General features: G+C 37.1%; 1 protein-coding gene across 1 annotated transcript in view; it reads right to left on the bottom strand.

Annotated features, from left to right (window-relative positions):
- Positions 1–27028, bottom strand: part of LOC134671330 (uncharacterized) — a 123626-nt gene that overhangs the window by 81982 nt on the left and 14616 nt on the right. The window contains exon 4 of the mRNA XM_063529158.1: positions 11883–12069. Coding sequence (XP_063385228.1) covers positions 11883–12069 — 187 coding nt within the window. The remainder of the gene's footprint in view (positions 1–11882; positions 12070–27028) is intronic.

Raw genomic sequence — 27028 nt, forward strand, 5'->3', positions numbered from 1 at the left:
GCATTAGAAAGAACTTGAAAGAAGGTAAGCGATCTTGGCACGTCTTTTAATTGAAAAACACTTTTTAAAAATCAATAACTATCACTTATGAAAGCAGAAGAATATAAATGATCGTATTAGATTCATAATTTGTTACATATTTGCCGTAACTTATTTTTAAAATGTGTTTTTCAATTAAAAGACACATCAAGATTGTTTACCTAATTTCTAATGCTAAAAAAAACGAAGTATAGCTACTCGTATTTAGACCAGCTGCGTTTTAGATCAGTTGCAACTTAGACCAGCTATGTTTTAGACCGCTGGCTAATAAGACCATCTGGCCTTTAGACAATTTGCTGTTTAGACCAGCTGCGTTTTAGATCAGTTGCTACTTAGACCAGATATGTTTTAGACCACTGGCTAATAAGACCATCTGGCCTTTAGACAATTTGCTGTTTAGACCAGCTGCTTTTTAGGCCAGTTGCTACTTAGACCATTGGAATGCATTTAATGTCTACAGTCCGTTTTTTTTAGCATTAGAAAGAAGTTCGCAGAAGTAAGCTTGTGGTTCCAAATCCAGCACTTCTAGCGGTAATAATTTGAAGTAAATTATATGTATTGACCATGCTACATTAGATAATTCAATAATTATTAACAATTAAAGAGCCTGATAAAAACTGCATGCTTGCTTCTGTGGAGTTCTTTCTAATGCTAAAAAAAACGAACTATAAAGGAAGTTCTTTCTACATATTGGAAAATGTTACGGTAACAGTCTAGCAAACTTAGTCAAGGGTTTATGTAAGGGGTCATGAGAAACAAAAATAAAAAAAAATGAATGATTAGTGAATAATTTTTAATTATTCATGCACTTGTGAAAGTGAAAGTGCACCTCACCAACATCAGGGGGTTGCACTCAAATATCGATCCGGTCCACCACCATCTTGAAACCGAAAAACCGCACCTATTCTTTTTGACGGAGACGCAAATCAAAACCCCAGCGGACGCGTCGTACCTCAACTACCCAGGCTACTCACTGGAACATAAGTTCAGAGCACGTGCTGGGGTCTGTGTGTACGTCCGCGACGACATTTGCTGCAAGCGTCTCCGTTGCTTTGAGGCTGCCGGGTTTTCCACTTTATGGATTATGGTCGACTCGGGCTCAGAGAAAACTCTGTATGCCTGTGTCTACCGATCGCACAGCGGAAACCAGGAGACAACTAGGCTCTTTGACCACCTTACTGAGATGGCAGATAAAGCCCAACAGCGGTACCCCGCGGCTCAACTCGTATTCCTTGGGGACTTTAACGCCCACCACGAGGAGTGGCTGTTCCCGTACAAGAATACTTGCCACGCTGGGAGGGAAGCGCGCAAATTTGCTGTATCCCTAAACCTTACCCAGCTGGTAAATGTTGCGACGCGGATACCGGATGTTACTGACCATACACCCAATTGCCTTGACCTTCTGCTGACAACTGATCCAGACAGGCACTCGGTTTCGGTCTCAGCTCCGCTAGGATCGTCCGATCACTGTCTGGTGAAATCCGTGTCGATCCACTCTCCTCCTGATCTCTGCCCTAGGGGCACGAGGAGAGTATGGCGATACGAGTCAGCGGACTGGGATGAGATGCGGCATTTCTTTGCGTCTTTCCCCTGGCAGCAGGTCTGTTTTTCTTCGGGTGACCCCTCGTGTTCTGCTGAGGCTGTTGCGGATGTGATTCGGCAGGGAATGGAATATTTCATTCCGTTCTCCGACCTATCGCTCGATCACAAGACCCGAGCATGGTACAATTCGGACTGTGCTCGAGCCGAGGCTCTTAAGCAGTCTGCATACCAGGCTTGGGTACTAGCCCGCGATACCAAAGCTGGAGCACAGAGGGTTCGCGCGAAGAAAAAAGCCTTTAACTCAGCTGCCAAGTCCTGCAAACGGGTGCTTCGAAAGGCTCGATTCGACCACGTCAGTCGAATAGGGGCCAAACTTGCCTCCTACCCTCCTGGTAGCAAGCGGTTCTGGTCCCTGTCGAAAGCGGTCGAATCCAACTTCTGCAGACCCACATTGCCACCTCTGCAGAAACCTGATGGGACACTGGCCCACTCCGCGACAGAGAAAGCTAACTTGTTTGCTTCTCTGTTTGCGAGCAATTCACGTCTAGATGCAGGCTCAAAACTTCCACCTACGCTACCTCATTGCAGTTCCTCTATGCAGAGAATTGCTATACATCAAAAAGAGGTACGCCGAGCTCTGCTGAATCTTGACGTGAATAAGGCCAATGGACCAGACGGTATACCTGCACGTGTACTAAAGCAGTGTGCGCCTGAGTTGTCTCCTGTACTGACACGCCTGTACCGCCTCTCTCTCCAAACAAGAACGGTGCCGAAATCCTGGAAGCTTGCAAACGTGCAGCCAGTACCCAAGAAGGGTAGTCGTGCTGATCCCTGCAATTACCGACCAATCGCCATTACCTCCATGCTCTGTAAAGTCATGGAAAGGGTACTTAACGGCAAACTGCTGGCATACCTCGAAGCAAATGATCTGCTCAGTGACCGTCAATATGGCTTTCGCCGAGGTCGGTCTACTGGGGATCTTTTAGCGTATGTCACGCACTGCTGCGGCGAGGCCATCGAGAGGAGCGGTGAAGCGCTTGCTGTTTCACTGGACATCTCGAAGGCCTTTGACAGGGTTTGGCACGCAAGTCTCCTTAGCAAGCTTCCTGCTTACGGCATCCCTGCTGATTTTTGTAGCTGGCTATCTGATTTCTTGAGTGAACGGTCGATCAGAGTAGTTATTGATGGCTGCTCTTCGGACCTCATGGCCATTGACGCCGGTGTTCCTCAGGGGTCTGTTCTCTCCGCAACCCTTTTCCTGCTCCACATTAACGACATGCTGCAACCCAGCATTGTAGGTTATGCAGATGACAGTACGGTTGTTGAGAGATATTTGGCTAGTGCAAGGGACAGCAGGGAGGATATACGTTCACAGAGAGAGGCCATGGTTGAGCGAATGAACTTGACCCTTAGTCTCGTTTCCCAGTGGGGTGATGACAATCTGGTCACGTTCAATGCCTCCAAAACGCAGGCGTGTCTATTTTCCGCTAAACGGAGTCCATTCGACCTGACTCCTTCTTTCCGGGGTGCATCTGTACCTATTACCGACAGCCTGGAACTCCTCGGCATGGAGCTGAGTTCAGTCCTCGGCTTCGGCAGCTTCATTGAGTCTAAAGCACAAACTGCGGCCAGAAAGCTGGGCGTCCTAAATAAGGTGAGGCGATACTTCACACCTGGACAGCTTCTAACACTTTACAAAGCTCAAGTCCGGTCGTGTATGGAGTATTGCAGCCACCTGTGGGATGGCTCAGCTAAATACCAACTCGCCGCTTTGGACTCAGTGGAGCGCAGAGCCAGGAGGATGATTGGCGACAAGAAGCTAACGGCTAAGCTTCAAACTTTGGCCCATCGGCGGAAAGTCGCCAGCCTGTCGGTATTCTACAGGTTGCACTTCGGGGAGTGTGCTCAAGAGCTACACGAGCTCATTCCACCGTCCCCATTCTACCATCGGACTTTTAGACGCACGGCCGGTTTCCATCCTTACTTGGTAGATATTCCGCCAATTCGCACTAAGCGCTTTGCTTCTACTTTCCTTATGCGCACTGCCAAGGAATGGAATTCCTTGCCGGCGTCTATATTTCCGTGCTCTTATAACCCGGCAACCTTCAAATCAAGAGTGAACAGGCACCTTCTGGGCGAGCTCGCTCCATCGTAGGCCACGTCTACGCCTCGGCTAGTCTGTGGCCATGAGTAAACCCATGCATAATAAAAAAAAAAAAAAACTTCATCAAAAAAAGGGTGACGAAATTCTATATCGTTTCATATATAACTGTAATTTTATTCAAAGTTGCAATTCGTTACAGCATTTCATTGCACTAGTCACTATTCGTTTCTGGTAAACATGACAGTGTGGCTCTAATTATTAAACAAAAACGGCCATGATTGTAACTCCGGCGCCGCCTTTAGCGAGAACGTAGCTTCCGTCGGAATTACCCGTTTTCGGGGAAACTTCGGTAAACAACCGGGATACAAAGGGATTTACTTTGATTACTTTTATTTGCTGTGAGCGTCAGTGCGCAGTGTACTCTGTATAATATGGATTGAAATATTTTCTCAATTTTTTCTGTCTGGCCGCGTAGCCAACATGCCAATCGCTTACGTTCCGTAGCGATCGAAACGCAACTGTCACTGTCGCACTAATATGAGAAGAGGAAGAGTGAAAGAGTCTCTCTGACTACAAAGCGTTTCGTTGTCGTAGCCATAGCGATTGTCACCTTGGCTAGGCCAGCTGATCTGATTTCTTTACTTTTATTGTGGGAATGATTAGAGAAATTAAATGTATAAAGGCCCTTTTCCACTGGCATAAGAACGCAAGACAAAAACAAATTCAGCAAGTGGAAGACTGAGCCAAATAAGGATAACGATATATATTTTTGGAATAGCAATATCAGCAAACCAATATTAATACCCTGTCGGCGTCTAGGCACTCTGAATTTAATGTTACTTTCTAAAACAAAACACTTCATACACGCTTCTTACCCTCGTTAAATAACGAACCACTCCCTTTTATCTTTGTAAAAGCTTAGGTAAGTATCAAGACCCAGGTTGGCTTGTTAACGTGCCAGGGTCTGTGCGCTTGATAATATATTTGCCCAGAGATTGGGCCGGCGCAAACATTATTTGGCTACTTTAAAATAGTAGATGTGTACGTTAGTGTAAACACTAACTTAGTGTTTGCTATTATATTTAATGTAATCTTCTTAACAAATAAAGAATATTTATATAGGTAATCATGTGATGTCCACTGCTTATACAATATAACAGCTACGCATTACGCACGTTGTATGTGACACATACACGAACACGCTATTTTAAGGATTTTTTCTGCCTCGTTCTGATTCCCTGTGACGCACCGGCCTGTAAATAGGATGTCATAACAATGAACAGGGATATAATTATTTTCCACTCCTTTCACGAGAAATACAATTTCCGCCTTTCAAAGCAGAGATAGCCATAACTATGATATTTATTTGGTTGTACGCGCAAAAGGTAGCCTCAATTTTAAAACGAAGCATTTTGAATTGTAAAGCGCCGCTCTATATTTGGTTGAGGGACGAATAAACGACGATTTCATGAGGCGTGCTAATTTGGTTCATATGTGTAAGAGCTTACCCCTCAAATTCATACAAGGAGGGGTATTAGGGGTGGTTCGTTAGATGTAATGAAAATTTCAACGATCGATGGCGTCTGGGAAGTCTATGTTTATGAATTATTACTAGTATAATCCTAGAAAAGTAAATCCCTGTATATATTGCGATAGATGTAGGTATCAAGTATAGGTGGGTACGTATTTACAGACAATTTTATGTATACTCTCATGCATTCTTATTTTAAATGCTTCATAAATCAAAGAACGATTAATTTTTCTTAACATTTAGTCTGATATTTAATTTGAAAGTTTAATATGAATATTTTACTTCATTCTCTAAAAAAATAAAAGATACAATTATTAAGGTAAATGATACTGTAGGAGCATTGTCAATTCCTGTTTCATGTATTGTCAAAAGCCCTCAACGAGAATAAAGAGGGTTTAAATATTTATAGACATGTTTAGGCGATCCTTTCCGCTGAGAAGAGGGTCCGTGGTCGCAATATAAGTCAAAATCAGGACAATGTCTTTCTGAGGGCTGATTTAGACGGCGCGCGAACTCGTATGCGATTTAAGTTACATTGAGGACTAACTATTGGTTGCATCCAATTCAGCCGACCAATCAAATACGGCAATGTAATGAAACTCGCATGCGAGTTCTCGCACCGTCTAAATCAGCCTGTTTCTACCCAATAAAAACGACATGAAAGTAGTGCTGTGAAGCCTATATCAAGAGCCCTTAATTACCAATGTACTTTATACATTGAACATGTTGAAAACTATTTACTTAGTTGTGTTGTGTCGACTCGTTCGATTTAAGTGATTTCGAGCGCGGCTGATAATTATATATCTACCTAGATAATACTCGTAGGGAAGGCAAGCTATTGATGCTGAATTCTCTTTCAAAGAAGCCCTGTTTTATATATATTCTTGGTTTAACTCTTGACTTAATCTTTAAATAACACTCGTATTAACATTATTACTGCTGCACATAACCACGTTGTCAATAGTTAATTAAAATTAACCGATTAGCACCGCGTTTCCCAATTGAACTTTGTATGAAATCAAGCAACTGTTGATATGAGTTTACCTGGAATTCAGTGTATTAGGAAAGTTTTTACCTTTCTGCGGTGTCCGGGATCCGATCTGGTCATCCGGCCCGCGAGAGGAAATTGAGTTTCCTAAGCTTGCATTTTAGTCCGCGGATTTTGAGATGGGGCAACGTCAAGCCTTTAAAGATACAGGCAAACCAATTAAAGGCGCATTCCAATTTCAAAAGATAAAATCCCTAGTCTTAATAATCGGTAACCGATATTTAGGTAGACTGAGGCGAATTGCCTCACTAAATGAGATTATATAACAGAGTGGCGTTTAATCCAATTCGTCTCCAAACATGGGGTGAATTCAATTTTAGGCACGTGTTCGTGTTTAATCTGTAAAATATTTTTTTTGTTTATTTTAAGGTTTCGTGTAAATATTCTTGTTTGCAGACTTAGTTCAGTTTGAATAACGAATTTATCAAGTTTAGATTAATAATGCACCTGCTCAAAAAATATAAATTTGTATATACGTAGTTACGTACCAGGTACTTTCAAGACTTGATTCCATTGGCCTTATTCTACCCGATCAATAACATTCTGAATAGCAGCCCTGTTACCTATTTCATACACAAACATCGGCTATTAGCACACACATCAGGTATTAATTACATGATGAGAGTATACATGTATATTTTGAATGAAACTAGTTAGTGAGATTGGTAACATAAGAGTCTAGTAAATAAAGCAGACTGACAACTCCCATACAACGAACGTCACAACTTAGACGCCTTCATCAGTAACTGGCCGGAAAAACCACTACAACGGGAGTTATGGAAATCAAGGGAGTGGGACACTATAACGGACTAAAAAAAAGTTATCGCATATTATGGCTTAAAAACTAGCACGAGATCCAAACCAAGTGTACACAGCATTTTTATAACTAAGCGGGAACGTAACAAATTAATAAAACACAATATATCATAGCTCCAGTGAAAAATATCAGAGAACAAATAAGTACCTAAACATTACAATAAGGGAGTAAAAAACTTTACATTATAAAGATTAAACTTCCCAAATGAAACAAACTTAGAGGGTCAAAGCAGATGTTATCATCAGTCAGTGGGAAAATATGATGTCAGCCGAGAATTTGGATGATGACGGTATTATATAAGAATATGCTTAAAAATAATTTTATTATGCTTTCGTTGTACTATTATTTTATAACACAAAACTCGAATTTTACGAGTATCTACATAAAAATAATAACACAGTGACAAATATTATTGTGTACGCAGTACGCATAAGGCTAAATTGTGAAAATAGTAAAAAGGCACGCGCATAATGAGGTGTTGTTTGGAGGTTGTCCGCCTTAATATTTACTAGTCTCTGGTAACATTATACAATTTGTATACTCTAGTTCGAATAATCAAGCCACATCAAAGAACTCCCACACTCCTAATATACTGTATTCTCTCCATACTATCATAAGCCACTACTACTATCACAGTACAGTCAACGTCAAAGATACGTTTACACTTTTGTACCTTACTCCCTTGTAATAAGGCGAAAAATGTAAACATATATTTGACGTCGACTGTATACGTGGCTAAAGTCTGGTCTGAAATTACGTAACATATATTATGGTTTAGCCCACATTCATAATCATTTATAAAAGGCAATCTTGGTATTGTCAAAGATGTTAAAAGTCTAATCAGTACAAAACATGAACTTTACGAGGGTGTAGCAGTTTACTTTACATAATATATTTTATATCACACCTATACACGTTTTGAAAGCGACCGACAGCCAGATACGTATGGATCCGAGACATTCTTCTGATGACTACTACTACGGGTGCTACGGGCCGAGTACGGGGCATAGCATGGCACACTGAGGGGCTACCGCGAAAACCGAAATTCGCAAATAGCGGGGATCTTGCTCTTTTACACCAATGAAGGCGTAATTAGAGTGACAGAGAAAAATGCTCGCAATTTGCGATCGTCGATTTTCGCGGTTATAGTTCTGCTTCCGATTTACATGACGCTCCGAAGTTTGAGCGATAAAACGTTATGCGCGTATTATAGCGACATATAAATTGTAAATACAAATGTGAATCACAATGAAAAACCGGCCAAGGGCGAGTCGTACTCGCGTTTCATGGGTTCCGTACAATCAGTCCAACTCACGCTTAACTGCACATTTCAAACAGGTTTTCAGGGAAAAAACTATTTTGTGTATTTTTTTTCTATTTATTACCTACATACGAGTATGTGTCATAGAGTCCAGCGGTTATCAATATCAAATGTAATTTGATAGGGCTGTTTTCTCTCAGCTGAAGGATATTGTCATAAACGAGAGTCCTCCATTTCGCCGTGAGATATATCTGACCAGCGTGTCAGGCGGTAACGGGATATGAAGCGGAGTACCTATGGCTCAGACTACCTTTTTTTATTGGGAGGAAAATCCGTTATGGATACCTCCGCACTGCAAGGACTGTGCGGAGGTTATGTCGGACTTTCACCGACTAAAAACCTCCCAGTTGTCCTCCCCGGAGCATTTCGGACGGTTCTGGGATCTCCAATGAACGCGCCAGTCTTAGCGTTATGCCCGGTTGTGGGTCCCCTCTTTTTTTTTTCAGTTGCAGTCCCTAGCTGCGACCGTCTCTGACCCCGAGAACCTCCTTTACGACAGGTAGGGGATACCGTAGCCGTATCACATCCACAATTCTATGCAAACATCATTCACACCAAGGTTTTTCAATTTCTTTAAAGGAAATCCTCAATAGATGATTAAGAAAACATATTTTAAATTATGCCCTAATTTCACTTCACATGTCTCGAACAAACACAATGTTCGTCTTTTCGAGTTTTCCTGCTATCCAATTAGGTCAAAGTTGCGTGACTGATCCGTTTTAAATATTTTAGTAATAAGGTGAAACTGTAATTTTATAGCTAAAAGAATTCTTTAGTTTGTGTTTATTACGTGTTGGTGGTGGTGGTCGTTTTTGTTCATTAAATTAGGTATTTAAAAACCATAAATAAGAATTTTTGGGAAAAATAGAAACCAAATATTACACGCATTATTCAACTGAGTGGCGTGCTATAAAAATTTACTTTATTTACATCAAGTCAATTATAAACTGGCTTTGAAATACCTATACAAATATATACATACCTGAAATTCAACAATAACAGATAAGATAATATTTTTATAATAATTGCTTGTTCGATTACCAGTTAAATAATTCAATCAATCACATAAAAATCCCTGATTCAGCATTTGATCTAAAACTGATTAAATGTCCTTTAAAGCATATTAATTTGTAAATTTATTTATGAAATGATACATTCAAAAACACAAATCATTACTATACGTCAACAAACCCCATTACAATATTATATCTTTGAATAATTTTACGGTTTAGACTCACTTGTTTTTAGTCACTCGCGCGACATGTTTCGGAGAGCCTAGGTCTTTCTCAAGCACTAACAGTGCGAGCAAAAAAAAACCCGTAAAATGCCGTAAAATTATTCAATGTTAGTATGTCTCACAACAGCTTATATTCGAATATTATATCTCCTTGTAAATACATCGAGTAACAAAACAAAGGACTCTCCGATTCAATTTGCCTCAAGCTAATTCCGTGGTAACTACACACGAAGCTGCCAATCTATACCTCGTTTTTTTTAGCATTAGAAATTAGGTAAACAATCTTGATGTGTCTTTTAATTGAAAAACTCATTTTAAAAATAAGTTACGGCAAATATGTAACAATTATGAATCTAATACAATCATTTATATTCTTCTGCTTTCATAAATGATAGTTACTGATTTTTAATAAGCGTTTTTCAATTAAAAGACATGCCAAAATCGCTTACCTTCTTCCAAGTTCTTTCTAATGCTAAAAAAAACGAACTATAGTTGAGCAGCTAACTTGTCAATAACGTTGGTTAAGCTTTGTGCTTATTACTCTACAGCATTTACAAAGGAATAACAGGCCAATTCGAACGTACACTGATATCAGAATTATATCTAAATTATGTCATTTTATATCCCTGCGTCTCCCTCGGGCCAAACAATAAAACATTTACTGACAAGTAAAAGCGAAATGCACAATAACTAAAAATAAATTACATATACGTATGAATTTAAAATCTCTATAGAAAACTGCGCTAATACGAGCATTATCGTTCTGTTCTCTTCTCCCTTTGAATGCTAAAGATTAAGCCAGCTATTGAATAAACGAACATAAATATTCAAGCGAAAATTAGCCGAAATAATATCGTTAACTGTGCAATAATTTTGTTCAACTCGGACCAAAATCTTCATTTGAATGTCACGTAATTATTCTGTTACGGGAGTTTAGGAACAGTTAAAAGGAGTGTAGGGAATGGTTAGCGTGTTTAATCTTGTCAATTATCCAGAAAATTGGAGCAAGGATTCGCCTTAAGCTCACGCCAGTCCTAGGGGCGTATTAACTACAGCGCAATTTTCTGACAAGTCGATCAAATTAACATTTCAACTGCGGATTAAACCCTTAATTGCTTGACTTGGTTAAAGTCACCTACAACAGTTAATTTTGTTTAGATAATTTTGGGGTTTCACCAAAAATAGCTAAAAGATACAAGTAAAGAGTGAAGCACGATCGAAGCGTCTTCGTTTCTGACTGTGGGCAAAAATGCATTCGTGGCTACGGGTCACATTTCTCAACTGATTCTCGTGAAGTTTTGTGAGCAGGTTTGATAACTATATGGGATTTTCAAAATGCAACTACTACAGCTTTATTACCTGATTTGGAAGTACAATTAGTAACGTAAATCATTTTAAGTTATGCCCTTATTACTCGTATGTGCTATGCCGTACCCAGTCGTCGAGCGCCAGTTCACGGGGACAACGTTTTGATAAAAAAATATCTTGTCTTGAGTGAAGCAATATGTTTAACGATGTTTGGTTAACGTACTGTAGCTTGATGGCTTAAGGGCAAAGGCATCACTAACTTTGTTGTTGTTATTGTTACTCCACGCAACAACAATTTGGTAGGAATAATATATGTAGGTACATATACAAATATAATGTTAAACAGGATATACACTTGACGATAGCATATTTGAAGGACTTTAAAAGCTGTATGACAACATACTTTGACTTGAGTATTAGGCCTGTACATTGAATATAGGTTAGACAATGTACGTATGCGAATTATCATTTGAAGGTTTACTAATCAGGCTACCTGATTACAGCAAGCCTGGAATGGTAGCAGGATGAGCATACTAGAAGACTTAAAGAAGCCGCAACTGTGGAATCGAGTCTAGCATCTAAAAACCTAATGGACCGAATAGGGGTAACATTCCATTTCTGACCGCAGCTGCACTACTGGTCCTGAACGCGTCGCGTCGGTGTTATTGTCAATTACCATAGTAAAATGAACAGTAGTGCAGCTGTCGTTGGAAATGGACTGTCACCTTAAGGGTAACATTCAATTTCTGACCGCAGCTGCACTACTGGTACTGAACGCGTCGCGTCGGTGTTATTGTCAATTTCCATAGTAAAGTGAACAGTAGTACAGCTGTCGTTGGAAATGGACTGTCACCTTAAGCCTTCGTATGCCGGAGCGGGGATCCGCGTACGAGGAAAACATTAGAAAAAAATAATCACGTGGTGAAGAACCTCACCTGAACACGCCTGCGGTGGCAGCGGGAATATGAGCGTGGTCGAAGACTTGCGGCGCGCGACGGCGCAGCCGAGGGACTGGGGCTTGAAGCTGCGCAGTTGCTGCATGAAGTCACTGCACTCCATGAGCGCGACGTCCGCAAAGTGCAGGTCGCACAGGATGTGGTTCTTGAAACGGCGTGCGCGTTTCTGTGCACAGAATTACAATGAACAGTTTTAAATTGTAAAACCACTAAGGATTATTGTAGTCGGCGATTAGTCGGCAAAAATGACCGATTAGTCGGCACTTTAATAAGTGACAGAAACACAGGGCAAAAAGAAATAAACAGCACATATTTTCACCTATTTTACCCAAATTCCTATTTAGCGTGATTACGAAAACTTTTGTTCGAAATTATTGACCGTGTGGTCGCTTACTTATGTCCGATTGTCCGGTCGTCGTATGAGATATGTAGCCTTAGGTGTTTTTATTTAATTTTTTAGCGTTACTAAATGATGAATAGCGCGACGAAAGGAGTAAAGCGATAGTTTTTTAGTGCTTTTGTACCGAACTTAGACCAAACTAGTGATCTGGCCGACTAGCCGACTAGTCTTCCATCTGAGCGCCGATTAGTCGGCTAGTCGGCCAAATCAATAGTCGGTACATATACTAAAAACCACCCAACTGTAGGCCAGTACTACCTAAACTATGGTCCACAATTTCAATATATAACTAAGTATCAATACCTATTTTTCAGAATTATTTGTTGTAATTTTACAAATATTTTGCTTTTGAATTACATACGACATTCAAATAAGTCATACCTTAACGAAAATATTTGAGCTAATTTTGGACAACAGTTGGGCGCTTTTGGACTATAGTATGGTTCTACGGTATTTATATCAGTGTGGCTGGTGGTCTTAACTTGATCGTGCAAATCGTACGTTTAGGTGAAAGTGGAAGTTTTCAAAATATAAGTTTAAGATAACGAAAAAATATAAACAAGGTCTTAAAAGTGACCATAAAATCGACTAAAATACGAATATTTTTTTTTAAATAATTTATGAATTGAATTCACTAAAATATTTCTAATATTTGCTAATTCGCAGCATTATTAGATGGGTATTGCAAATTCCTTTTCATTGAATTATCGGAAAGTTTTGAACCTTAGCTACGGGAAGTGACGTAAACCTCATGAAGCAGCCCGCAATTACCTCGCCTTAGCTTACGCCTTCTAATATAAGGTGACGGCCTTGCTGTAGGATTTTCAATTAACAGCTTTTGAACACCCCCTAGGATCAGCGAGCCGGGTTATATTTATTCTTATTATTATGTTTACATCAACAATTTTCATAAGCTATAGATAAAATAAAGTAGGTAAACGATCTTAGCACGCCAAGGAAGAGCTAGAGTCCCCAAACTTTGCAAGTTAGTGTCTACAATCTCCTAAAGTAAACCTTTGTCCCAAAATCAATTCACTGGGCGGGAGCTCGAAACATAAAAGTGTTCAGTATATTTACATTGTTGGTATTACGTCCTGCGGTATGCCGTAAGCTGCAGGCCTTCGTAAACTAAGAACGGATTTAAAGGGATAGGGCCCACGTAAAAACAACATCCGAAAAGAAAATTAAAAGGGGCCTCGAATAACTCAGGTACACGTGTTACGTGGGTCAGTCTCTCACGAGAACCAAGTAAACGTGTCCTTGTGCACCGACAATTCATATAGGTACGGTACAGACTTCTTTAAGGGAAAGTGTCGTTTTATGTCATTTATTTGATATGATGTACCTATATGAATTGTCGGTACACAATTCATATAGGTACAGACTTCTTTAAGGGAAAGTGTCGTTTTATGTCATTTATTTGATATGATGTACCTATATGAATTGTCGGTACACAATTCATATACGTACAGACTTCTTTAAGGGAAAGTGTCGTTTTATGTCATTTATTTGATATGATGTACCTATATGAATTGTCGGTACACAATTCATATAGGTACATACTTCTTTAAGGGAAAGTGTCGTTTTATGTCATTTATTTGATATGATGTACCTATATGAATTGTCGGTACACAATTCATATAGGTACAGACTTCTTTAAGGGAAAGTGTCGTATTATGTAATTTATTTGATATGATTAATAACCCTGGCTATTCGTATGTACTAACTATAAGCACCTGTATTCATTTATATAAAATCTAAATAGAGCCTTTTGTTATATATACTCGTGTATACCGTCTCCAATTCTCCCTCAATTGCTCAAAGGTTAACTGGAAGAGATCCCTTAAAGGGATAAGTTCGCCCTTGTACTAATGACGAAGGTTATTTTTCCTGTTTTGTTTTGATTTTCGTACAGTAAAATGTTTTACTATAACTTTTCTTACTATATTTAAAGCATTCTTGTTATATTAATTGGCACTTTTGCGTTCACGTCTTTTTTTATTAACATCTCTTAATTTGCACTCGTAAATAATAATATGTATATTTCCAAGATAATTTAGTAATAATGGCTGTCTCCGTATTACTCCGCAGTAAATTGATACTTGTTCAAAATTGTCTTTGAGAGTCTTTTCAACTACTTATGTAGTAGTAGTAGTAGTAAACTCTTTATTGTACAAAAAGACATATTAAAAATAACATACAATTAGCAAGAAGTACAAAGGCGAACTTATCCCTTTGAGGGATCTCTTCCAGTTAACCTTTGAGTAGATGAGAGGAGAGAGTGAAAAGAGGGTGACAAATGCAGCAAAATGTACAACAAGGTACCAGAAAGATAAAGGATATAAATACATACAAAATTTATAGGATAAACATACATATATTACACAAAAAGGAAAGGGGAAAATACACTAAAAATTGGAAAGAATTAGAACGATATAAAGCAACTATACAATAGAAATATAGACAAATTAATCAGTCAAATCAGATAACCATAGCTTCTTTAACCTCTCCTTGAACGACGCAACCGATTGTGCCTGCCTGAGCGACACAGGCAGCTCATTCCACAGCTTCACTGGACGCACTGCGAAGGACTTATTGTATCCTCGAGATTTGTGACGAGGGATGGCAAGTGATAAATTCGCGCTCGAACGCAGACGGTGGCCACTGCCTTCAGCCAGAAATTGAAATTTTTGAGAGAGGTATAGCGGAGAAGAAGGTGTAAAAAGAACATTAAAGAGAAGAGAAAGAGAAGAGAAGAAGAACTTATACCTGAAACTCCAATTTACCTAATTACGAGTCCACTTTTGGAGATCTCCTTACCGTTATGTAGTCTTGTTTTTATTAGATTAAAAACTTTTGACCAAATTAAAACAGAAAATCCTAATTATTATTATTGATTTAAGCCTGCGCTGTGGATCTGAAGGTATTTATGCTGTTATTATTATGTTTTTTGGGTCAATAAATAAATTATGTTGGATTTAACATAGTAGAATGTTAATGAATGTAAATGGTACCTACTCATATCAACGTATGTAGGTACCTACTTCTTACGAATACCTCTAGTTTCATGAAAATTATAAAAAGACTATATAAATTTGTCATCTAAGAGCTAGATGTAAATAGTAAATGTTATAATTAAAGTATATTGAACAACCAGATTATCTTGAAATTTAAATACCTCAAATACCTAGTATTCAAGGTTCGGTCCTCTGGTTTGAAATTGGCACGTCAATCCGGTCAGATACCACAGTTCTGCCATTTTTGTATTATTTACTACTACCAACCCACCCCGGCTTCGAACGGGTTAACGAATACACTTAAACCAGGAAGGTTTAAGTGTATTCGTAACAAGACTAACTTAATTGATAAGTGGAAAAAAAACACATGAAAATTCGTTCAGTAGTCTTCGCGAACATATAAACACATAAACATACAAACAGACAGACGGGGCGGGGTCTTTGTTTTATAAGGTTTAGCGAAATAGCGATGTATTTTATCGTCAAAAGTATACGCTTTTTCCTTTACCTCCGTAATGGTGCAAAAACGTATCGCATTTATTTTGAAAATTATTATTTATTCAGGTAATTACAACACAATATCTAAGCTTAATTACAAAAGTATCGTTAAACCAGTAAGGTTTGTCTCGATACTCCATCCGCGGTAGATTTTATACAACAATAGAATATCTTTAAACAATAACTTAAGAAACTACTTCTTCTTCCTGCCGTTATCCCGGCATTTTGCCACGGCTCATGGGAGCCTGGGGTCCGCTTGACAACTAATCCCATGATTTGACGTAGGCACTAGTTTTTACGAAAGCGACTGCCATCTGACCTTCCAACCCAGAGGGGAAACTAGGCCTTATTAGGATTAGTCCGGTTTCCTGACGATGTTTTCCTTCACCGAAAAGCGACTGGCAAATATCAAATGATATTTCGTACATAAGTTCCGAAAAACTCATTGGTACGAGCCGGGGTTTGAACCCGCGACCTCCGGATTGAAAGTCGCACGCTCTTACCGCTAGGCCACCAGCGCTTTCAACTTAAGAAACTACTTACATATTCATAACATGCTCAATTTAATCTATCATTAAAATTACAACAACCGACACCACTGCACAGAGCGCTAAATAAATAACATTTTATCCTTATACCGGCCTGTAATATTTGTATGAGGCTGTGTTCAGTCTCGTATTGTGCTGTTGCACAAGGTTATTGGCATCACCATGGAGTGAGGTGTAAGGCTGCGTCACTCGGGGATACTATCGCATGTCAAAACTCAGTCTCGGGAGTTCGCCCGCTATTGAGGACTGTCTAGTTGATAAGAGACAGCGACTGCGAGCAGGTGGCGTATTCTGAGTAGGGCTCGCGGTCGAGTCCGTGTTTCGTTTACACGTTTCGAATACCCGTTTCCGAATAACACGTTACACGGTTTTCTGGCCCGTTCCGCACGTGTAATTAAGAAACGTGTAATTAAGATCCGTTTCCACGGATAAACGGGTATTCGAAGAAACGGATCTTATTTACCCGTGGCTCCGGACACGTCCTTGACGAGTAGCGAAGGAACGAACCGGCGTACGAGCTACAAATGAATAGACAAAAGATTTATGACTAGTTTTTGTCATATTTAACCTTAATCCGTGGTTCATAGAGTCGAAATTCAATAAACGGTTTACAAACATTTTCTGAGCAGGTAGTTTTTGCTTGCAATGTTGCATTGCAATACGAGTAGAAAATTAGAAATACTATACCTATAGTATGCTACTTATCAAAAATGTATTTCATATAATACTTCAAATAAGTACTAATAGGTAGATAGGTACTTTATGGTTTATTATAATTATAACTTGATAGCAATAAATATAAAGTGCTAGTAATAAAAAATAAAAGCAATAAAGAGTAAGTATAAAGACAGTACACGATAAAACCTGGCCATGCATGATCTGGTAGGTATACAATATTCTTACCAATTGCACATTTTTAAACATTTCCTATATTTTTAATAAGCTGTAAATATAAGTTCTATAAGTACATATGTATATACATACCTATGTAGTAAAAATTCAATCAATTGTCAATCATATTACTGATATTACCTACAATGTATGTGTGAGTTTTGTCGAATATGTAGGTACATTTCATTGAATGTATTCTGTCAATAAGAAATGTATATTTTTTAATCTAAATTATTTTTTAACTTACGTAAGCCAGACATCTTAGTATGTATTGTTATAGTAAACCATGTAAAAATTAAAAATTATCATGTGTATCTGCCAATAAGAAATGTACCTACAACATTTAATATAATTAATTTTGAATTTACGAAAAGTCTTACATCTTATTATCATATAAAATTTACTTTAAGACTGTACTAATAAATATTATTTGCAATATTTAGCAACAAAACAAAAACGATTTTAAATTAAGATAACTTGGAAATACTGTATTTTACGAACTGACGGACTAAGTGGCGAACTGGAGTCATACTTAAACAAAATATTTTAAAAATCATATTTATTTCTTGTTCATTCTAATTGTTTTTGATTTCCCTCTTATCATATAAAATGCTTTTTATAGTATGGTGCGGGCCGCAGCGGCTATAAAACAATGGGAAACATTTTACTTCTTAAATTTTTGCCGCTGCATTTGTTACAATATCTTGTGTAGACGTGTTCACCTTATTACACCGACATAAAGCTTATAATTGGCGGTGGCAGTTCTGATAATGGTTTGGGAACCTACTTGATTTTAGCGATATCAGACAAAAGGGTATTGGAAAACAACACGTTCTAATTCTAATGAATGGAACACCACCGGCCGGCATTTATTACCTGAACACTAGTGTGAAAGTGACCCAAGTGAACATGAATGATTACCAATTTTGAGATCTATGTTAATGTATTTAACAATATAATCGCAAGGTAACCAAGGTTACATGGGTTTATAAGGTTCTCGCGTGAAATCCTGCGCTTCGAATGCCGCTTGTGTGTACTTTGTTTTGCGTCGTTGGCAGATTTGCTGTTTTACGCGCTGCAGAAAATTGATAAAAATAACAAATAACCACAAAGTAATTCATAATTATTTTCTAATTGTTATTTTTAACTAATATAGGTAGTATTTGTCTGCACATCTAAGTATTCTTCACGAAACTATACTACTTAAACCATTACCATTACATATATATAAAATGTGTTTCTTTGATTGAAATATAATTATGTAATAAAACTAGCCTACTAGCAATCATAGTAAAAAAAAAGGTATTAAACTAGGGACGAGTAGGTATAAAATTAAAAATAGTAGACAATAATATAGAATAGGGACACCTACTTTGATTCATATATTGTATAGTTGGCTAAATATGTTATATCAACAAAGTTACAAATAATTAAAAAAAAAATCGTACACCAAACGAGTTCATCTGAAGTCAACATTCAATATTAGACCTTGCATACGCAGACCTAGAGCATTGATTGGGTCAAACTGTTTCGGATCCGTTCGGGCCGGTTTTAAGTACCCGTGTAAACGGAGATACTAAACGGAGATACGTATCTGAGAAACGTTTCTTGGATACGTATCCGGATCTCGGCGGTTCCGTGTAAACCGTGTTCTTAGCACCGCCGGTCTTAAGAACACGGGTATCCGTTTCGGCGTGTAACACGGATACCGGGAGCCCTAATTCTGAGTGTACATTTATTCAACCAGAAAGATAAAGATAGTTTATTATCTAAGTAGGCATACTTATTACAATGCGCTTATGAACGTCAAATTGTACACCGGCTCTAACTCTACACCTCTGTCTCGAGAAGATTTAAATCCCCCCTCAATTGGAGGAGGGTATCCCAATATGGGATAAACGTCACTTTTGATCGTTACTATAACGAATCTACATCAAATCCTTAACCTATTATTATAAATAAAGTACGCCTTCAGGAGGCTAACTCAAACTTTACATTTTGACATCAAATTGATGCGTTTTGTTATTATCACCCCTGCGTCTCGTTCGCGGATGTACATGTAGGTATAGACAATTACGAGCGAAATGCACGTGTTCTCTTGAAGGCTCTTATTCGTAGGTAGCGAATTTTAGTGAGTGAAAAGCAACATTCTTAGATTCCTTACTGTCAAGCGTGCTTTGTTGGGAAATCTAACTAACCTCTTAAATTTCTCACTATCAATATGTGCTATCGCTCCCGCTTACAAACGAGACCGCACGCCTAAATATAAATACCTACACACACAATATGAAGGCTCGTTCAGATATACCCGATATGCGACCCTATTAAAAAAAAAATGAAGGTTTGATGCATGAGGTTGAATGCATGGTTTCGAAAAGGTTACAATATCATATATATCATGTAACACCATACACACATTGTAAAATTGAAAATAACAATTTATATGATATTGATAATAGATATTCATCGGTCTCTTATTAGACAATTCGGCGAATCCAAAGGGCCGAAGTTTATTAAGATTCCTTAATTTGTAGCAAATACGAAATGGGCTTTAATAAGGGCCCTTATCGTATTAATCGCTGACTCTTCAACGCCGGGAGGGATTTTCCATTGAGATCGGAAGATAAGTCAGATGAAGAGTTTCAACAAATCGATTAGAAAATTTTAACGTTCTTAATACAATAACAAATTAGATTTTCTTTATTTCAAGCTGTCTGTCAAAAGTAGCGGTTAAGGCTACGCGTCAAAAGTATCTTCATTCTTAAATAAATAATGAGAAGTTGTATGTCTAGCTCCTATATGTAGAACAATTAGTCTGTTATAAATAACTAGGTTCTTTGGAGATATATATTACCCAGATACTTTAAGCGCGTTATTTCATTCGCTACTATTGATGCTTAGTTACTTACCCTACTTTGGTAAATGGTATTGAGAAAAAGCCTTTTTGATATTTTTGGGTTATGCCAAGGTAAGGGTAGTTCGGCGTTTGGCAACACGAATTTGGTTTTACACAGTAAAGAGGCCCACAGATTATCAATTCGCCGGACGATATCAGCCTGTCAGTTGTTCGGAGCTGTCAAATTTTGCGTTTAACTGACAGACCGATTATCGTCCGGCGGACTGGTAATTAGTAGGCCCCTTAAGCCGTTGTAAAATTTAACGTTACAGACAAACAAATGAATATGTCTAAAACGCATCCTATAAATTTGTAGCAATTTTTGCTTGTGCTAGAAATATGAAAAATCACTTCTAAAAATGCCAAATTTCAGTATTGATCGAACTCATCGATTACTTTTTTAACATACAAAAACCTTATCCGCGAATTTCGCAATCCCGGGCACGCACACGCCCAGCTATCCCGCTAACGCTCATTGAGAGTGAGAGAATAACCTGAACCCACGGGGCCTTAAGGTAACTATTTATTAATCTGTGCCTTAAGTTCGTTTTGTCTCAGCTGTGCAGTGACATACTGACATATGCTTAATTAACTTCAAAGCTTTGTGTTTTAACTTGATATTTGATTCACTTTTAAATTTACCCATTTAAGAGCTAACTGGTCACTGTTTCAATATTTACCAGCCGTAGCAGCCCTTGTAAACAGAAAGTAATTTACCAGAACGCGAGTAAACATTATTTTAATGGAAAATGGATTTGCACTGCATGGTACTTTTACAGCGGTAAAAGGCGTGTTAACATTTTTAAAGGTAAACAAATATGCCTGTCCAGTGTCCATGTCAGAACCTAATGGAAACTGAATTAATATTATGCAAATTGTTTTTTTTTGTTATCAGCAAGTGAATTAAATGCTAACGAGTGTAGCAATTTCCCAGATCCTATTACAATGTTGGTTATGATGTTTCTACCTTAGTGATGAAAACTCAATTCATTACCTACGGAAGCTAATTTTCTTGTTTCTAGAAGTTTTCAGAAAATGGTGTACCTACCCAATTTATCGTGAGTACCTAGTTAAAAAAAATATTGCTATCAGTTTTGTGACAACAAATAATAAGCATTAAATCTTTATGGGAATCAACTATTTACAATGCTCAATGCTACAATATATATACAATGCTAGAAACTATTCTAGTCAGCTGGCTTAGAGTGACATTCCATTTCCAACTGCAGCTGCAATACTGTTGATTTTACTATGGAAATTGACAATGACAGCGACGCGTTTCCATAGTAAAATGAACAGTATTGCAGCTGCAGTTGGAAATGGAATGTCACTATTAAATTAATCTAACAAATACTAAATTTAAAAATAACTAGACCTTTATTTTCAGTTAGTATTGTAAGCAACAATTGTTTCATTCGCACCCTAATAAAACAATGATATTGGATTGGTTTCCATCATTCACTCACCAACAATACGTTAGCCATTTCGTGGACCAATACCGAAATGGCCTTCGTGCCGCCCGAACAATGGATGTCATTGGTAGCAATATCATATTCATACCTGACGGAATGAATTTTTGTTTGATCACTACATCGTTTCAATACACAACAGTGTTACCGAAACAAAATATTCCAGACATGTTTTTGTGAATGTTTGTCCCTTTGATGTCTGAATACTGCAGCAATATAATGCAATAAATATTTGATGTTACATATTCGAAAAAATACAGTGAAAGATTCTTCAATTTCGAAATAGCACAGTGCGCTTATGAATATCAAAACTACCACCGGATTTAACCTACAACAAAACTGACAAGACCCTGGCGCTATATTTTAAATAATTGTATATTTACATATTATAAAATACAAAATACCAATACCAATTCTTCCAGAAAAATATTCAAAATTCAAAGACTATAAATTTTCAAAAAAAAGTATTGCTTTACCTAAGTCATATATTTTAGCTCACATCATAATATTTGTAATATCTAATATGACAAAATATAAATATATCATTGGTAAAGCTTAGAATAAATTTAAAAGTAGAAAAATTATTGTCTTGGGTGAGACTTGAACTCACGGCCTGTTCAAATCTCACACAAGACAGTAATTTTTCCACTATTAAATTTATTCTAAGCTTAATAGCATCGTTCGCAGACGTTTCTGCTTGTTAAAAAAATCATTGGTAAAGCTTACATAGTTTATACAAGCTTTTATTTAACTTGCCGTGATAGTATGTACGATGTTTGTATGTGGGACAAATCTTGGAAGCTAAATTTGACCCACTTCTTGATTTCCGATTGAGCTGAAAATTTGCATACCTACATATGTAAGCCGAGTGACAATGCAATAATGTGGTTTCATCGAACTTATCTGATCAGAATCAGAATCAGAAATTTATTTGTATATAGCATAGATAATAAATACAGGTGATACTTTTAATACATTTCGATCACTATGTTTTATCCACAAATGCGGATGTACAAATTTAATGTAATGCGTGCAATCGTGCATACTTTGACATTAAGACATCATGATGGAGACAGGAGGAGACCATAGCAATTCGTGTTGAAACAACGCAACCTAATTGTGTTTGGTATTTTTAGAATAGTCTCGATGAGTATTAGGTCTAGTTGCCTGTGGTAAAAAAGTACAGTCAGCGATAAAAGCTTGTACCATATTTGCAATTTTTGGCAAAAACTTATTTATATAATTCCCTAACTGCCGCGGGTACCTGAGGAAATGACATGCTAAAATTACGATATTCTGTTAGACCGCATTGAGCGTTGTGTTCCATTCCAATCAGCTGAGGGGCTCGTGATGTGCACGCCGCTAATAACTTCAGTGCGGGCTTCCTTTGTGATTCCCTTTGATTAACTCCTATCAATGCCTACTAACTTATTTGGACTAAATACGAATGGGGAAATATATTCACTATGATTGGCGAAAGTAACTGATTTTATCTTGTCACATGTATAATTAGGTTAATATTCTCAACTCATATAAATGTGACAAATATTTACCTACTTAAGTATCCAGTTATTATTTTTATACAATAAGTGTCAATGAGATAAAATGGTGCCTTTCACACTACTTTTCATTTCAAATACGAGAAAAGTATAATACATGTCCATTTAAAAATAAAACATGGCTAAGTAGAGTAGGTATAAACTTCTGTACCTAGTATATCAATTAACAATTTAGGTAAGGTTTTTATGGAATGGGGAGTTAAATATCAGAATGGAAATTGTACAACAACTCCCTTTAAAATCTACATTTTAATTATTCTGACACTGACAGATCGGTATCGTGTCGCTGTGACATCCTATGAGCATTGTTTGAGTTGGGCTGTTAGTATATGAATTCATTGCGGTAAGATGGACTTAACCGTGCAGGTCAGGAGACCTCTCTGTATTTAGAAGAAAGTAATTAATAGGAGAAATCATGTGATAGTAAAGTCGAAACAAAGTCGTTCCTGGGCATAGATTTTATCTAAAGTAATTTAGTTTCATCTTACTGTACAGTCAAGTGTAAAAATATAAGTGCACAAATTATCTCAAAATTATTATTTTATTTATTTATTTATTAACATAAAAGTATACAGCTAATACAGATACAATGTCCCACAAAACAGTTTACACGGTTTGACTGTGGGATAGTACAGCCTCTACTCTCTTATATTACATTAAGTTTACATCTGTCATTACTAATAATGCTCAACAATTACTAAACGCGATTTACGAGGTAGGTAACTACGCAGCTTTTTACTAAATTATACTTTATTGGCTTCCTGTCTGATGTCTGATGTCCCATAGCCTTTATGTCAGCGAATTAAGACCTGCGGGACATATTTTTGATGAAGTTGTATGCACCCATATTTTTCACTTGATCGTACATATACACAATTTCACTCTTGATCTGCTTGCTTTGGTTGTTATCTTACACCAACAAAAATATGTATTGAGTGTAACGTCAACCCTTCTCAATAACTTCCGATTCGGTAGAAATACTTTCCATTGAATGACACACGATAATGTGGGTACATACACAATTATAGCATTACAAGTACAAATATTGTAGTAAACTGCGTTATGAATATGATGTAATGTATGGTTTGGTCCTTTGAGTGGGGTACGATTCAGGGTGGTTTATTTTAGATTATTTAATAAGATGTATTGTGCTGTGTTTATTTGTAGTTTTAGTATATAAGTTAATGTATGGTTTTATGTTTATTCAGTAGAATATTTCGTTTCAATCCTAGTAAGCAGCAAGATGGCCGGCAGTAATTATAGAGGAGTAAAATGATAAGATTTTTGATTCCTTGGAATTACTTCCTGTACCTAAGTACTTAGCATGAAATAATGTTTTTTGTAAATATTTAAATTGTGACAGTTTTGTAAATGTAACGCATAAATATATGCTTAAAAAGATAACTATTACGTCCTTACAAACTAAAACTTGTCTTTAAAAATTAGTCCTTTTACAAAAGATTACCAACAATATACATATTAACGTAATTCTACTATCAGTATAATGAGAGAATATATTTCTAACATTTTCCAAAAACATATTTTCCGAGATCGCTGACTTGCAGTACCAACATAGAAAGCGAAAGAATATTTGAAATCGTATTGCCCTAAAAAACCAAGTCATTATATTTTGGGACTGACGGAAATATAGCATTTTCCTCGACAAACCTTTGTTTACCCGAAAAGACTATTAGCATGATTTGATTGCAGAAGCGCCTCATATTGATTATTATCCGATGGGGGCCGGGCGCCATTAAACTCGACTAACATTTTATGAACAGTATAGAAAATAACAGTATTTTGACATGTCGCACATTTGAGTTGTCTGGCATCTGCCTCATCTGTAACTAGTATAGCTTAACATAAACAACAATGTCGCCAAGGAGGTGCAGGGAGGATTAAAAATTGTAACTAAATGTATAAATGGTGGTCCTATACTGGCTATTATTATATTGTTATATAACATTGTGTGACAGAGACACGATGATAATATGACTATAGTCATATTATCATAGTGTCTCTGTCACACAATGTTATGTAAGTAACAAATATACAGTGAAACCTGGATAAGTGGGATCTCAAGGGACGAGCAAATTTGTCTCGCTTAAAGAGGTTTTCCACTTACCCAGGCTCCCAGTTAGCCAGGTACAAATAAATTTCTGTCTCATTTACAGAGGGTCCCATTAATAGAGGTGAGAATAGAGGATATATCTCAGTTATAGAGGTGGTTAATAAGGTATTTTGTAATTATCTTTAAATGTTTAGGTAAAATAATCCTTGTCTCTAAATATTTTTTAAGTCTATTTAAATATTTCTTTGAATTTATTTTGAATGATTTTCCAAAGGATAGATTTTTTCCATTAAATTTGATACGGACGGAAGACGCAATGAGTCTTAGAAATTAATTAAATGAAAATTTGTTCATTCTTGTTACTTATCAAGATTTCAGCTTTCGTTTCGATAGTTTTAACTACATAAAGTAACTAAATGAAACTTGAAGTCTTTTAGACACAATTAAGCAAATGCGAGATTTGTGGATAGACTAAGAGTTAGGAAGAATACGGAAATAGATCAATAAAGTCCAAGTTAGAGAGGTCACAGATTGACGTTATCTCAGATACAGAGGTAATTCGTTTAAAATTCTAAAAAAACAATTAGGAAAATATAATCTTATAAATATAGTCTCAGTAAAAGAGGTAAAATACACTCTCTGTCTCAATTATAGAGGTAAATGTGACTATAAAATTACAACAACTAATCCCAGTTATAGAAGTTAATTTTATGTCACTAACAGAGGTAATTCTGTGCTAAAGTGTCGGGACCGCACCATGAGTCTCAGCTATAGAGGTTTCTCACTTATCCAGGTCCCACTTAACCAGGTTTCACTGTATATACAATTTTACATCCATATATCCTTACACTTTTTCACTTTAAAAATATAACTACGGTAATGTAAAATACGTAGAGATGTTCAACTTGCATATTTTTCATACATTTGTATAATATTGATGTTTGCTTTTATTTGGTTAACAAATCTGTCAGTTAAAATCTATTAAAACAGGAAGTAAGATAAACGTACAATTCGTACAATTGGTACTGGCCAATTCGATCGTCCAGCTGACATCAAACCGATATTTGAATCACACTGGAATCACATCAGTTAGCTGTCATTTACTCGTATTGTGGCCTGATAGCATAGTCAATATACTGGATGTAGTACTTGTGTTACGTAAGTTTTGTCTGAATTTTGGAAAGGGTTGCGTTTAGTGCTCTTTATCTATTAATTATAGTAATGGCTTGGCCTAAGCACCGATGAGGAGATATCTTTTAGGATTGTGTTGCCCACAACATTGTGTGCCCTAAACTTTAGTACTGCGAGGTTATAAACTACAGAACTACAGGTAGCACGGAGTTATGGGTAGATAACAAAAGGGACAGTTATATATTTTGTGCAGTTACATTTACGAACACGTGGCACAGCGTACAAACATATACTTAGCAATGGAAATGAATGTTGTTATAAAACTGAATATAAATTTTACCACTGAATTATAATATCATTGTTACCTAGTTATTTTAACAAAGAAAGTTAACTAAAACTTTAGAAGTTCGTTTAGTTTATGTTTACGAGTCATTGAATGAAATAAGTTTATAATGTTATGCAATCATAAGTTTCGTGTTATTATACCCTACTATCGGCCTGATTCAAACTTTAAGATACGTCAAAATATGATTGAGATACGACATGGTTCGGATATGTCAGTGTCAAAAGAGACGTGTACAAAAGTGAGTGATAAAAACGTCACTTTTGACACAGACATCATCATCGTCATCATCTCAGCCATAA

Source organism: Cydia fagiglandana, chromosome 15 (assembly GCF_963556715.1).
Source record: "Cydia fagiglandana chromosome 15, ilCydFagi1.1, whole genome shotgun sequence".
Lineage (NCBI taxonomy): Eukaryota > Metazoa > Arthropoda > Insecta > Lepidoptera > Tortricidae > Cydia > Cydia fagiglandana.